Consider the following 15,527-nt stretch of genomic DNA (forward strand, 5'->3'; position numbering starts at 1 on the left):
CCAAATCAAAAGAATATAAGAAGAGTGCGCAGGTCATTCCCGAGCGCAGGAATGCCGAGCACGCGAGCGTCGGGCTGGGCCTTCTTGCCGTCGCAGCGAGGCCGCCATGAAACGGGGTGGCCAGATGGGATCCGACCAATAACACCTACAAGACTAGGCTCGCGCCTTTTCCCCCCAAAACGTCATCACTTGTGGATTCACGCTGCGCCACCTGTTTGCCTCTTGGAGCGGGTCCGCGATACACTAACGATGATGTCATGAGCAGGCCTTGTCTTCCAGGTGGTATTGGTCCATCGGGGTGGCCCGCATTCCGCGGAGACGCTTATATCGGTCAGCTGACGGTCACTTTCGGCTACTCTCCGATACTCGGAAAGCCAGTCCTTCCCCCCAGGGCGAGCAATTAGCGAGTATCGGCGTCGACGAATGCCAGACGTAGGTCGGTCTCGAACCAGTTTTCGGCGCACTTGGCACCGCCATTGACGGAACGGTGACCGGAGCTGCTGGAGCATGCGGGGAGGAGCAGAAGAAACCCGTCCCCGCTTATCTTGGCCCGGTTTCCTTGATTAACGAAATTGCACGCCGGCCGCCGCCGGCACGCGGTGGTGGCTGGACACAGTTCAGCGCCTTGACGAAAACGCGGTTCCCACGACGGTCCTCATCCGCCGCCCCGAAAGACGTGATCGGTCCGCGTCACGTTTGGGTGTCGCTGAACCTGAGCGGAAAGTTTCTTAGAGAGCGCCTTGGTATTGCATACAATTCTGTTACGAAAGAGCTACAGGAAGATGTGCTGTCCGCGTTTGGTCCTTTATGCGTAACTCTTTTGTGAAAAACTGAGCGGAGGTTATCGGAAATCTGAAAGTGACCTTGCCGAGAGACACTGCAGCGAGATCATCCGGAAGTTGGAACGCTGGACAGAGTCGATGGACACGAATAAAAAAAAGGGAACGCGTGTGGCTGGTCGAGATGCTCTGAAGTTGTATCGCTACCAACAAGACGTAGCCATAAGCACTGAGAAAAAGACAAGCGCCGAAAGACTAGGACAAGGTAAGAAGACGACGACATAAGGCGCAAAGCACTGATGTGTCGGGTAGACGAAGTCGACAGTTTTAGGTCAGTGTTTCCATTGGGGCTTCTCGATGCCTGTCCTGACCGCTGTAGACGGGACAGTGAACTTTCAGCGGTGTCGCCGGTTTTTTATAGTTTGGCTTCGAAGAGTACTTGAAGACGACAAGCTTCCTGGAAATTATTATTTGTATCTTGCGCCAAGTAAACTATTCCTGTCGTATCCGATCAACCGATTCCATGCATTTGTCCGGAGCAACGAACGTGGGAGCGTAAACTCTGCGGGGCTGCACTACGGGTTCATGTCATTGGCGGGGGCTATATAATCCTAGCTTGTCCTAGTCTCTCAAAGCAGCAATGAAGCGTCTCCGGGTAAAATTCTTTCGCAAAACAAACTTCATGGAAAGCTCCAGACTGGCAGGCGGCTTTGCGCTCGACCCTCCTAGCTTCGGCAGCCTTTGTGATTTGATTCCAACTTCATCAACTTACAGCGTCACCAGACGCGACCATAAAGCGGGTAATTCTGGAGTCTCTTGGGAACAACAGTGCCGCGCTGCTGCCTCAGTCTTGTGGGAGAGCCCAGCCACCAGGCACAGGAAGCCAGTCTGCATTCCAGAGACGGAGGCAGGAGCCACCGGCACCCCACGGAGCCCTTCGCTCCGCTTCTTGTTTTCCCTTTTAGAACGTTCTTTCTTCGAGTAAATCAAACACGGCAGGTCTCTTGCACTTGTCAAGAGAAGCCGGAGGGAAGGAGGCATTCCGTTCCCTTGCCTTTATGCAGCGACAAGTTGCCGGCAAATTACGAGCAGCCGAGGAGCCCAGACTGCGTCTGCCGCCTCACCCCCGCGCTACAGCGTGTCTTGTGTGCGCCCAGAGAACCCAGATTTAAGAGAGGGAGCGACTAAAACCACGAACAGCGTTTGGAATTGAATGGCGGACGCCTCCCACGCAGATTGGTCACAGGTGCACATGCATTGAGTTGCCCAGTGGCGAGGAGGGAGGAGAGCGGAGAGCAGCTGGAAACACTCTGAAATCTAGGCACACCTCATCCGTGGGGCGATCGGGGCTTGCTTGCGTCTTCCTTCTTTTGGAAGAGATGTCTTGACGCCGTGTTCTCGGCTGGCTGGCGAGGGACCGGCAAAAGGGTTAGGGGCCGAGAATCGGAGCGCGTGAGAAAGTTTCGCCCGACAGCAATTGTCTCCCCGTGAACGAGCTGCGCGCGCGCTCGTTCATCAAGTGGAAGCCATCGGCGGGGCTTAGTTCCATCATACTCAAGAGTGAACCGTAGCTGTGAGCGAAGGTTCATTCATCGCAAGCAGTTCCTTACAATAGGTTAGTCTTTCCATGGGTAAAACAAAAAGCAAATTGGACGCTGTGGATGTCACTAGAGTGAAAGGTCAAGCAGCTTTTTGGAATTTAGCGAGACTGTTTCGACACTCTTAAGAATTAATTTGGCCCGAGCAGCGCGACGCCTAAACTTGAATTCCTAAGGTGCATAACACGGGAGTCATCCCAAGACCGCGTTCCGGTAAAATTACCTCGCACATTAAGATCACCGAGTATGAAAATTCGTACTAAGATCGCTAAATCACGCAGCTTCTAGCGGACTTCAACAAGAGATCAAAACACGGGGCTTGAGTTTCAAAATATTATTTTAAAGAATTGTTCTGCGGCGATGCGAGGGTTGCGTATTTGCCCAAATTGTTCCTTTTTTAATTTATATGTTATGCGGACAAGAAAACGCTGGAGGTCAGAACATTGTAAGGCGTGCGATGTATAATATAGGTCCAGGGTTCTGTGTTTTTGGATAAATCCGGAAAACTCCAAAAAACAACCCCGCCCCCCCCCCCCCCCCCCCCCCCCCCGGGGGTTAGATCTTTTTTTACCCGATCTACCCAAAGCAGCGCTACGAGCCACGTCTCGACCTATTGAACGACCTGTAACAAACGTTACTACCACGACGCGCAGTAGATAACCGCTGACCCGAGCGCGACCTCGGGGTCAAAAACCCCAGTGTCATTCTCACCACCAACGAGTAGGCGTGGGACAGCTTTTCCTCTTTAGACCCCTCGTTAGAATTTACACCCAAAACGGTTTGGGGGGGGGGGGGGGGGGGGCAGAGACCAGAAACAACCAGCGTGTCACTCCACCTCCTCCAGACGACAACAAATAGCGAAATATGTCCCTGACACCCCCAGGATTAGAAACGGTGTTGCAGGAAAGGGCCTCCGCCTCTCTAGCTCGTCTCTAATTATCCCGGACCGGCTAGGACGACCCTGAACTTGAGCGGCAGGAGGACGACGAGGGGAGGCAGAATACTAGCTCGCGGCCATCTTGTTTAGCTTTATGTTGATGTCGTTGTCGGCGCAGGACTTGGAAGCGAGCAGCCAGGCTGCTTATCAGCCCCAATTACGGCACCCACCGCGGACGCGGCGATCGAAGCGCCTCATTAATGACATCGAACACGTTCCTCTAATAAGGCACCCGGCAGCGTTCGTTTGAGGCAGCGCTTCGCCGCGAGGACATTCCTGAACGGTGACGTAGGCCTGCATTTTTTTTAGCTAAAATGGGCTGTTCTCCCACTCTGGACGGCCATTTCGGGGGTTCGTTTCTTTCCCACGTCGCGTTCTTTCTTGCTCAAATTGATATGTTCTTTTTTTTTTTTTTTTTAATGTGGTTTCACTGTGTAAAAATGCAGTGCTTCTTGCGAAACTAAATTCCAGTATGAACTTGGCTGTTTAAGTGTATGAACGTTTATACGCGGCAGACTTTCCAACCTGCAGGCTTCGTACGCTCACTGAAAAACATAGTGTAAAAAACATCAATATTCACAGATCTTACAGTGAGCCAGTTCCCACGGAGACCTGAATAGCCTGTATGCTCAGTGCCCATTCGTACAGGGCTTGTGTACGCTTCAAGTGTCGTCAAACAAAACAAGAGGTTTCCATGGAGTTGGAGGGGCCCGTTCATTGCAGCAGTCTGCAGGCATTCAGCAGTGGGAGAGCGCGACGAAGTAGCCCCAAACAAGTCATCGGCGTCTCTTTGCGGTTTTTCTGCCACAAATTAAAGTCTGCCGTGGTAACAACCAGCAAGGGGGAATGTGCTCATTCGGAGCATCAACTTCAGTGGTAAGGTTTAGTGTCCTTCCATACCTCGTCTGTGCTTACTGGCTGAACATCAGCACTGGTCAGATATCCAGCGCCGGAGAGATCACACGCGTTGATAAGCTCCAGTAGCCAATTAATTGTTTATACACCGCGCTTTCGTTCCCCCAACGCAGTGATCCTGGACCTAGCGGGCCCTTGACCCAGTGGCATGCAAAGCGCCAAGCGGGCAGGAAGTCCCCGGAGCAAGGAAGAGAGAGTCCTAATCAAAAACAGCTGGAGGGCTCCCTTCGAGAGGAGCCCAAGAGGACGCAGATTGTGAGAGAGTTAGCCCCGTGACGGATCTGAGACCCTGCAGCGAGAGGATGTGGTTCCCGTCGGAGGACTTCCCGCCAGCTGCCGATAGTGGAAATCAATTTTCTTTAGGGTATCCCGCGCGTAGGCGGCAGAGGACGTCGGCAGTGCATGCGCTCTTCCTGTCTCTAGTTTATCGCGTTTATTTTGAGACAATGTGCCCGCTTTGTTTCCACTTCCTTCTACTCTCCCTTTCTCTTACGTTCTCTCTCTCTCTCCGGGGCGTCGCGTTTCATTATGAATGGTGTAGTTCCGTCCGGTTGGCCATTGACAGTCTTACGAATAGTACGTTAGATGAGAGAACAAACGAGTACCGGGATTCTGAATGAACTCGTCTTGCTACAGTCATTTTCCTTCACCGCTCCTGGTAACTTAGTTGTAGTTCATGGGCGACCAGATGTTCCGGTGGGGCCCTGGTATGGTTCCTATCTGCGTCGATCGATCGATAGATATACAATTGATGACCGACCAGGATTATCGATTGCCAGCGACAATTTCGATGGTGCGTTTAAAATGTAGGGTGGAAGCTTGCAGCAATGCATCATTGAACCAACACCATCAAAAAATGGCAGTCGGACATCGCTATTTTTTCAATTAAACTAGGATTCATCATACAAAAGACGTCATATTGAGAGTTTGGTCAATCGTGGAAGGGTGACCACAGCGACGCCCTTGGTCGCGCGGGTCGCCAATAGGGCTCCGTAGCAGACAACTTAGCTCCAATGCGACCCCACAATCGAGTCAATTTTGTTTGGAGCTCTGCTTCGAAATGTCTGGGGTGTGGGGACTTGTCATCTCTGAAGAATATTGCGAAGGCATCAATTCCCGAAGAAGGCCCTCAAATAAACAGACCGTAAGCAATAGCTGATGGCAAGAGTCGACTCTTTAGTGTCTCCAAAGCACGCCTTACCAGAAAGAAAGAAGCAGAAACGGTTCAGGCACAACTTAAATGCCCGTTTTCTCAGTCAAGGAGGCGGATATGGCTACCTTTAGCGTGCGAGGACTCCGGAGGAACCGGTATACCAAACCCGGATTCAGTTCTAAAGTGTACGCACGCCCCCGCCCCCATTCAAACAGAAACGAAAAGCACGGTTCATTGAAGAGAGCAAACATCCTGACGGCGTGACTGAAACGACGGGTCGCCCCCTGACCATCCCAGGGCACACTCTCCAAAGTCCGTCTACTCTAGAGGAACGCCAGAAGGGGCTAAAGCGAAGAGGCGGAAAGGAGGAAGTGTTGCGAGGGCGTGGAGCGCATCCGAGGACTCCAAGCCACGGAGGAGTCCTCCTCTTCGGTCCCTTCTTCTCTCGAAGACAGGAAGCAAGTGGCCGATTCCTGGGAATCCGGGCTCATCAAGAGCGCAGCTCTCGCGAGCTCCACGCCGCCCGCCGCCGCCGCCACCACCACAGCGCGGCCAGATCATTTATCCCTCCCGTTGATGTTTCCTTCCATTGTGAAGAAAGGAGCTGTGTCAGCGGCGGGGGGGACGGAGGGGAGTGCGTGGGTGTGGGCCCTCCAGACACCCGCGGAGACGCTACGACCTTGGAGTCGCTGTCCCGCTTCTTGGTCCTCGTCGTCGCTGGGCCCCACGCCACGACGAGCCGCGGAAATGGATGAATCAAGGGAGCCCCATTCAGAGACGATGATGCGACGGCGCACGCAGCATCGTGAACTGCGCCAGTGACACACGCTCAGAGCGTATCGTGAGCTTGCTTGGCCGCCTTTCGATGACAAGGCCGCTGAGCGTGAGTCCTAGGCTCGTTGGAGATTCAAACGAAGTGTCACTAATGTGTCAAGTTGAATGGTAGGCACAGATACGCTAAGAGTAATGAGCTATTCCACGGAATCGGATGTGTCGATAGGTTAAGCTCAGCGCTGATGCCCGATATGTGGCAAGTACGTAACGGGCACAGCTATGTAGACAAGGAGAAATGAGAGTATCGTCATTTGGATTGTGAAAAACCGCTGTGTTAGTCGCCGCTTTTGCCGGAGTGTCATTCTAAAGAGCATCGTCAGTAAAGTATCTTGATACGGCATACTGACTTTCACAAGTCGCAGCAATTAACACTCGTGATGAAGCACATTTTGGACAATGAACACGAAGTCCTACAGTTGCTGCAATAGTCACTGACAGAAACGCCGGGTGTGTAGAGCTGCGAACATCAGAGGCTAATCAGATTGGCGATAAGGACGCCAAGTAGCCAATCACGAAGCTAGACGTCTGAACATAAAAAGGGACCCTCGCGTTTTTTAAAATGTCAGTGACTATTACAGATGCTATGCTCTGCCTGAAAGCTGCAGTGTCACGACAGCCGGTACGGCAAAGATTCTCGCTCATAAGAAGCCCAGTGTGCTCAGAGGAACCCTATGTCACCAGCGATCCATTGCAGGGACTGCCGAATACTACATGCAGCGGCGCCCCTGCAATACGCGTCATGTACAAATCAAACAGCAAAGCGAGCCAAGCCCCGAGAGGCGCGTGTACTGCCGTCTCCTTATGCATGCAGCTCCTGGAGTTGGTGAGGGAAGGGCACCAGCTGAATGCAGAGCTTTCCCGCTCAACACTGTCGCTCTTGTCGCCTCCACGCCATCCGAGCGTCGTCTAATGTAAGCGGTCGTTATCACACGGCAGGACCGCATTTTTGGCAGGGTGGCGGCACGTTCCTAGAACCAATCGTCTTGTTTCTTTTCGTTTTTTTCTTACACGCAGGCAACATTGTGTCTGGCGCTCTATTAATACGACGCCCGCTGAATTTAAACGGGGTGGACCCAACGATATGTACATTCTAAAGGGAGAGATAGCCGGAGCCGAGCTTAGATAGGTTTGCATTCCTCGATAGAGTGAAGAACGGAGATGTTCCCAGGCCCCAGTGAGGCCGGATGATAGTGTTGGTTTCCTCCTCTTTCGGTCATCCAATGCAAAACGTTCAAAAAGTGATTTTTGTTACGTCGGAATTTTAAGAAAATCCGGTTCAACTAGGGACCGCCGGCGACTTTTATTAACAAATATATTAGAAAATTGAGAACTAGCCATTATGCAGTATTCGTGGTGATATTTAGTGAACACTTCATACTCTAATCAAGAGCGGTTAAATAAAAAAAAAGTTTTTTTTTAATTGTTTAATTTTTTAGCAACAACATTTCGCCAATAACAACGTGTCAGAACTCCTTGAGGACCCTATAATTTTAACCCCATACTTCACGACCAGACTTTCTGAGTAGAGCAGAGATGTACTTGTGTTACTTATTTCTTAATTCCTCCATCCGTGCTTTTCCATTTCCAAAAGACAGCCTCAAACAAAATTTAAAAGATTCCTTTGACAAATACCCACACACACGCAAAAAAAAAAAAAAAAAAGTAAGAAAAAAACGAAAGTTCGAAATTAGTCGGTCATTCCGAATGATGAGTTTTGAGTCGGACCCCATGACACTTATCCAGCTGGAGCACAGATTGGTGACTCACCGGTGGCGCAGAGGGTAATGAAGGTTTGCGAGTGACTCCGGATGAGGTCTCTCTGGCCGCGTGACTCCCCGGGCAGTTCTATCCTGTGGATGAGTTGATCCAGGAAGTCGTTCGCTATGACGCCGGACAGGTCCCACCGGAGCTTGGACACCACCAGCAGTTCCCAGTCCTAAGGACACAGGCGGAAAGAAATAGGAGCAAATGAGATCCACCATTGCAAAAGTAAAGAAAGAGTAGTACGCAACTGACTGCGCCTAAAATAGAAACCGTCACTGTCACAGTTTTTTTTTTACGTCACGTTATGTTAGTTCATCTCGATCCAATGTTAAGCTTACGTTTCTGTATCAGGAGGCCGACAAGCTAGGGTTACCGTTCGCAGACATGTCGACTTCACCTTGTTTAACAGTCGTTTGCATTTGAGTGTCACTAACTGATGGCAAAGGAAATGTCGGTACACACGCGGTAAGAAACGGCTCTGATGTCTGCAAACCGCATTCGTTAGTTGATTGCCGGGTAAAACGAAACCCGCATGATAAACAAAATATTGACAAGAACTGAGCAAGAAATGGTTAGTTTTAAATCATCATGGAAAGTGCATAGATTTATTTCGTTTTATCTGATGCAATACCGCTTCAATTGATTGAAAAAAGGCACTATTGGGAGAGAGAAATGACTGACTGGAAGATGAACTGAAATGCCGCCTCTTCAACACGGATGCCTATTCTCTTTGAGAATTGCCGCAGTATCCGGGAGCCAATAGCCGACCAGCGAAGACCTCTTCACCATAAAGCGAACCGACAAAAGTAATCCCAAAGCTCAACAACTAAGAAATTTTCACGGCCATAGAGTGACTGCCCTAACCGCTTTGATTCCCTGGTGGAATAAAAAGCCCGCCAGGCAGTAGTCATTTTATACCGAATAGCATGTCTACGTATGATGACCCTTCGTCCTTCATTTCAATTTTTTTCAGAACGCCTAAACTCCCAAGACTACTGGGCTGGGAGCCCAGAATTCAGGGTTCGAAAACCAACAAAGGAATCGTTAAAGACGTCTGCCAAATTCCAGCGAGATGAAACACGCATTTGACACCGCAAGGGACTAACAGAAAGTAACACAAAGACGCCATGTAGACCACAAGGCAACGTGACGGCGAGTCCATTGTTCGCGAACTGGGCCTCGCGAATTCCTCTTGTGGCATCGGCGGCGCCGAAAGAGAAGGCCAGACTCTCGTCGAGTCCCTTTTGTAGCCACGTCAAACTCGTAATCACGCCGCGGCACACGCAAACGCAAACATGGGCGCTCAGAGAGACGATCAAGGAGCGCGGAGCCGTCGATCGGGCCTTCAAAAGCACGTTGAACTGCGATGAATCAAGAGGAATCGAAGTCTAGAACGTCGAGGGCCTTTCGGTCACAACTGGATGCGAGGCACAGCTTCTCGACGGGCACGTTTCGAAAGGCCGCGGGAAATTATGCGCGTAGATTGCATTCGTTTCTGCGGTTCTCAGAACGTCTTTCGAAAGGCTAAGTCCGGTCGGAGCTCTTTCTAACGTTCCTACTCAAGCTCTCATGTCCATGTCCATCCCCAAGCTCTCATGTCCATCTTGTCTACAAACAAGCGTGCGTTTGCTTACACCAGGTGTGGGGAACTGCGCTTGCGCAGAAATCAGATTCGCGTGAGATGAAGCTTTTGCGGATGAGCAGTGACGACAGCAGCGCCGCCGTAGTGGCGTGACGTCAAAGAGTCGGGTTTGTGTATACATGGCCTGCACTGACGTTCCATGAGCGGCCATTGAGGTGGCCGCTGATAGAACGTCAGTGGAACGTCTACAGCACACATTTTGCACTAACGAATATGTTTTTCCCGTCAAGAACTAATAGGAATGACCGCCAGCATGGTGCGATGACGTCGCGTGCAAGCGATGCATGAGCTTAGAATGATAAATTGATAACACACCCACGACCTGCAACCTTGAGGGTGTGTTCACCACAGAAGCAACGCCGTTATGGATCCTTGGCCCCACTTTTAATGCGCCATCTAAGCGTATCGCCCGACAGGATGTGCCGTAAAGACAGGTAGCGAAAAAAAAAGTTTTTTTTTTTTTTTATTAGAGATACACTGGCTCGGCGTACACGCATGACAGACATACCAGACATGCCGGCCGTGTCGGGCTCGCATCCGTCGTTTGCGCACTCCCAGGTGTCACATGTCAGCGATGCGCCAGGTTGGAACTGACCGTATTCAGTTCGAAACTCGAAACAGCAGGTCGATTTGCGGCGGTGCCAGTGCTACTTCTTGAATGCACACCCCGTCCGGGTGGCAGTTGTGTAATTGCGTCAGGTTAACCAAACGGTTTCGGATAAAGGTAGATGGCGCTGGAGTCGTTAATTTGCGCCCGGTCTTTACAACTAAGAACGGTGTATAAGGCCGCTCATTTTTCTCAGAAGGCGTAACCGATACGATTATATATAGTAAGCTGTTAGTACGGATCGGAAACAAATGCTCTCTTATAGACTCGAGATTGTCGTTTAGTAGATTAGGACCGCTTGGTTTTATGACGTCAAAGCCTCTCGTGATGTCAGATCAAGAAAGAAATGCGTGCGAATGCAGCGGGACGATAATCAATATCATTGCGTAGATTATGGCTGAGATCTCGATCGTTATGGTTCATACTACAAACTGCGGATGCGAATCGAATCAAGTGGCAATGCCTGCTGATGCGGATTACATTTACCCTCTCGCGGAGTTGTTTCTCGCCCCCCCCCCCCCCCCCCCCCCCCCCGAAATCTTCCATTTTGCATGGGTCCTCCTCTCCCCCCTCCTCCTCATACAGCATTTTGTCATGAGTGGGCCTCCCCCCGAAACAAAATCCTGGCTACGTGCCTGTCGCAAACCAAAATAAAAGTATTTCAAACGTTTTTTTTTTTTTTTTAAACAAGTACAAGGCGTGAGCTATTCGCCAAATCGAGGGGAACGTGTATCAGCCAAAGTGAGCATCATCCAATAACGAGTCAGTTGTCGTGCGTGCCTGATCAACACCTAGACAGCAAGGCCGTTATGCTGAATTTGATACGCCACCTACTGAGGGCAACCACGGAGCACACATTGCGCCCGAGTGCTACGTCAGAGTTCGGCTGAAGCTTGCGTTCATCCAGCCCCAGCTGAACTCCGACAGATCAGCCGTGTGCAATATGTGACAAACGCTGGTCCTCAATAGGTGACGTAAAAAAAGTTAACACCACGGCTCTCTATCCACGCGGTGTTGGCGTGGCACGCGTCTCGGCGTACGCGCGTCGGAGCAATATGTCCCGTGACTTGTAACTGGTTCGCGATTGGACCTGGCGGCCCGTAACCTTGGCTGTAGTCTAGTCCACCGTAGGCGTGAGACGCGGTGTAGTGCGTTTCTCTCCGCGAACAAGCAGGTTTCGCTGCACACGGGAAGCGAGAAAGCTTTATGGGCGTCATCGGCACGCGCTGCCGCGGTTGCCCTGACTCGGCTCCCATCAAAACCAGTAGCAACGGAAGTTCCCGAGCCGACGATGGGGACTTTCTCACCGATTTCCATCCACTCGATGCCGCCGGCCGTGGCGGGCGGCTAACCGTCGCGGAAACCAAACATATCTCCCGGTTCGTACGGCTAGGATTCTCATCGCCCAACCAGCAATTGTTCGTCTGCCAGTAGACCATTTTCAAAAGCCCATTGAGCAACATTGGTGGACGCCATTTGTTGGCCAGATACCCCAAATGTCATCCTGGTGATATCCCACGCCACCTGGTAATACTTACGAAATTGCAGAGGGTAAGCACAATGGCGAAGGAAAGAAATGATACTTTGGGTTCTTACTTTTTAGGCTGGGTGGCGCAAGCTACCGCCCGTTATAAAAGCTACTGCCGTTAGCATCCATCCGTCCATCTTTGGGCACGAAGCGTGGGATGGGATCAAAGTCCTCGCCGAACGCTGTCGCAGCACACGTGTCCAATACATGCTTAGAGTACGTGCACAAACAATGGCGGAGTGGAATAATTGCCGCAGCAGTTACTAGATTGGATGCACTTTTGAAAAGGGTCTATTGTTAGGGCGAAACTTCATCGGTACTAATCTCAGGCAAAGCTTGCCGATAAAGGTTCCGCGGATGCGGTTACGGAAATTATTAATTAATTTTGATGGCAGGTTATTGGTCTTTTAACGTACAGTACGCCTTAGTGATGGCACGAATGCTAGACGGAAAAAAGCCTTTCCCCATTGAAAGTTTGAAACCGCAATTTACCTTATGATATTTGACAGCCCTGAGATCCAATCCATGAACCGCTCTTCGAAACAAATGATGCATTAGGCAACAAGGGAACATATCTGGAACATATCGCGATCTTTATATGTCATATTTAGGGATCAACCCGTGAAATAGGCTCAGCGCAATAGACCCCTTTTCGAAATTTCGAAATGATGCGTAGATTATGTGCGGCCGCCATTAGTAGGTCCTGCACTATAAGCACGCATTGGACACGAGAGCTTCGTCAGCATTCGGAGCGCACTCGAATCGAAACGCATTCCACACGAGTGCTGCGTCAGTACTCGGCGCGAACTCGCAACCAATCACAGGCTTCACGCCGGAAGCGATGAAACCAACTAATGGCGGCTGCTTGTAATCTATGCATTATTTCACAATTTCGGAAAGGGTCTAAGACCTTTGCAGAAATCGCCTCCTGCGCGCTGCCATCTTTGTCTGCTGGGTTGTGGAACGCCTTTTAAGCATGCGCTGTTGAACTGCTGTGCGGTATATCGGACGCTGCGCATACGTCCACAGCTCAGTGACTCAGCATTTTTTGCCCGCTCGCTTCGTTCGAGACTGCCGCTGGAAAGGTCTATAACAGCCGGATGATTCCAGGACTTTCACGGACATATCTGAACGGAACCTGGTACAGAGGCTTTAACCCAGAAACATAAGGCGTGGTCATTCATCAAAAACCCCGCTGGCGCGACCACGTCACTGCTACGCAGCGTCACTCATTCAACCTCGTGGAACCAGGGCAGCTTCTTTTTTTTTTTTTTTCCCCACTCGGCGACGGGCTTTTAACGCAGTCACTCGCTGATACCGCTCTCAAATTCCTTCGGAGGGCCTTCGATTTCTCACATCTTCCTGCCGATCCCTCCACGAATAAAGAATTCAAAAGAGGGGAGGAGAAATCGGGATTCCACCAACCACCTGCCTTTCGGCGGCGGTGCGCGACACGCACACACAATATGTCGACGACCCCCGGCTAACGCGCTCTTGATCCCATTGCCCCCCGTGGATCGGAATGCGGCACACTTTTTGTGCGGCCCTCGGGGGGACTCGAGCGACAGGTTCAAAGAAGAAGTCGCCCATTTCCCCACCCCACCTTCAACGCTTCCCACCGACCACCGGACCCTTGCCGCCGCCATACCACGGTGTCGTATCCCCGAAGCAGCTTGCCTGCTACCACTACGTTCCGATTCATTCATGGGGCGGAGAGGTCGCGATCAAAAAAAAAAAAAAAAGAATGCGCGCCCACCCTTACGGAATTTTCGGCAAACGAGGGAAAACCGGGCGCACCGTTCATGACAAAGCAAATAAATGATGCCATTCCCTTTTGTTGGCGTGGAGAGTGCGTGTGTGAACGCTTCTTCATTCAACGTTTGTCGATGAAAAGGCGGTGGTATCAGCGACGGAGCCCTACGCACATAGCGTTCCCGAGATGTTGCCGCTCTGGAGGGTCATTCGGGGAAAGCGGAAATTCCAGCGGACCGAGTCGTCGTCGACGCGGAGGCACGAAAACAACACTTTTTTTCCCAGGCTGCTAAGGAGGAGAGCTGCTGGCGCCGGTGACGTGCAGGTTCGGTAGGTGCGCTGGATGCGCGGTAAGCGGAGGTGCCGCAGGAACCTGCAATTGTGTTCGTGCGCGGCTGTCTTTTGCGGCTGTCCTTGGCTGAGTAGGCGCTCCCCCCCCCCCCTCCCTCCGCCCCCCCCCCCCCCCCCCCCCCCCCCCTCCCGGACAACAAGACACTCGGAATGCCGAGGCATCTGCAAGCGCTCGTAGTACTTCTCGAAAATGCGCTCAATATGTTTCTTTTTCTTTTTTTTTCTTTCTTGTAACTCTGTGAGTGCTGCACTTGCGCTTGTTGATGCCTTTATTCTTTCGGTCACGATTATGGCGCTTCATCCGCCGCCTATGTGGAGTAAATGGGCTTTCTGTAAAATAAGTTTTCACGCATTTGTTATATTACAGTTTTACTTTCATTTCTTAACGGTAGTTTCTTGGAGTCAAGGATTTCTCGAAAGTTTACATTATTAAATTATATTACAAAATTAAAGTAAATGGCGAGTTATTTGGTAAGAACTACTTTCGCGGAGAAACAAAAATACTTCACCTTATACAAAATAGCTTTTAATTTGAGTTATCATAACTTGGCCGAGTAACCTGGCGAGCTGATGCTTTTTAGAGGAGATGTAGACAAAATATTAAAGGAAGATCCATTGGTGGATCCATAAAGGGGTCATGAAACGATATCCGGTTGGAATGTTCGCGACTTTGCAGAGGCGTACTCCTAGTCTGTCCCAATTACGCTCGCACAGACCGTCACTGATTCAGAAGCCTCTTTGTCGTGTTAAAATTGCGAGGAGAAAAGGACACTATTTCTTCCTTTGCAAAACTTAGCGGCATAGTTGTGGATTCGCAAAAAAAAAAAAAAAGAATTGGGTTGTGTGTATGTTTATAGTTTTATACAGCCTAGAACTTACTCAGCCTAAAATACGTTAGCATGACCCTTCGGAAACGCCACAGACGTCCCCTTTTGGGAAACGCTAACGCCGACCCCTTCACTTTTCTGTTTTGGCTTTCTCTTTTGCTTCCTCTATTTTCTGCTGCCTCTTTTTGGTCTCGTTGCGTGCGGGGCGTTTCCCAAAGGTCATGCTAGCAGATTCCCGAAGGATCCACCAATGAATCGTCCTTTAATCTGTGTAGCACAAAGCAAGGCGCTCCGCACTCCTGGAAGTTCAGAGTCTCCCGAGCATCCGCGCGCGGATTGGCTTCCGCCCCGTGACGTCACCTTCCTCTCGCCTTTGTTCGTCACCACTCTCCTCCTCTCTAGGCGGCGCGTTTCCCCTTCCACTGTTTTGTCCACAGACGAGCGCCATCACCTTTTCCCTGTATTGTGGCTACTAATACTGACGCATTAGTAATTATTGATCGAGAAAAGGCGGCTACAACCGGATCATGGCGAAGACTAATGTAATTGTGAACCACTTTCACTGCGCCCTGTTTCTCGCTTATGCTCTGAGCGAACACCTTGAGGAGAGTAGCGACCGCTATAATTTGACACGTATCCACGGACTCGATCACCAAATTTGTCTGCCACACAGACCTTGACGAGAACGCTGACCATCCAGAAGCTACCGAAGCAATCATCAAAGGCCGCCATATTTTGGGCGGTCACCCTGAGCGTGCGTTGGACGCAAGCATTGCGTCGACGTAAGGCTTCGAACGCCCCTCAAGCGTAGTGTGTGTGTGTATATATATATATATATAT

At 50.7% G+C, this 15,527-nt stretch overlaps 1 protein-coding gene across 1 annotated transcript in view; it reads right to left on the reverse strand.

Moving 5' to 3' along the window:
• The window catches only part of LOC120842420 (G1/S-specific cyclin-D3), a 58,992-nt gene that overhangs the window by 19,935 nt on the left and 23,530 nt on the right, over window positions 1-15,527 (reverse strand). Inside the window, exon 3 of the mRNA XM_042293263.1 lies at window positions 7,984-8,152. Coding sequence (XP_042149197.1) covers window positions 7,984-8,152 — 169 coding nt within the window. The remainder of the gene's footprint in view (window positions 1-7,983; window positions 8,153-15,527) is intronic.

Source organism: Ixodes scapularis, unplaced genomic scaffold (assembly GCF_016920785.2).
Source record: "Ixodes scapularis isolate PalLabHiFi unplaced genomic scaffold, ASM1692078v2 PGA_scaffold4__175_contigs__length_147842914, whole genome shotgun sequence".
Lineage (NCBI taxonomy): Eukaryota > Metazoa > Arthropoda > Arachnida > Ixodida > Ixodidae > Ixodes > Ixodes scapularis.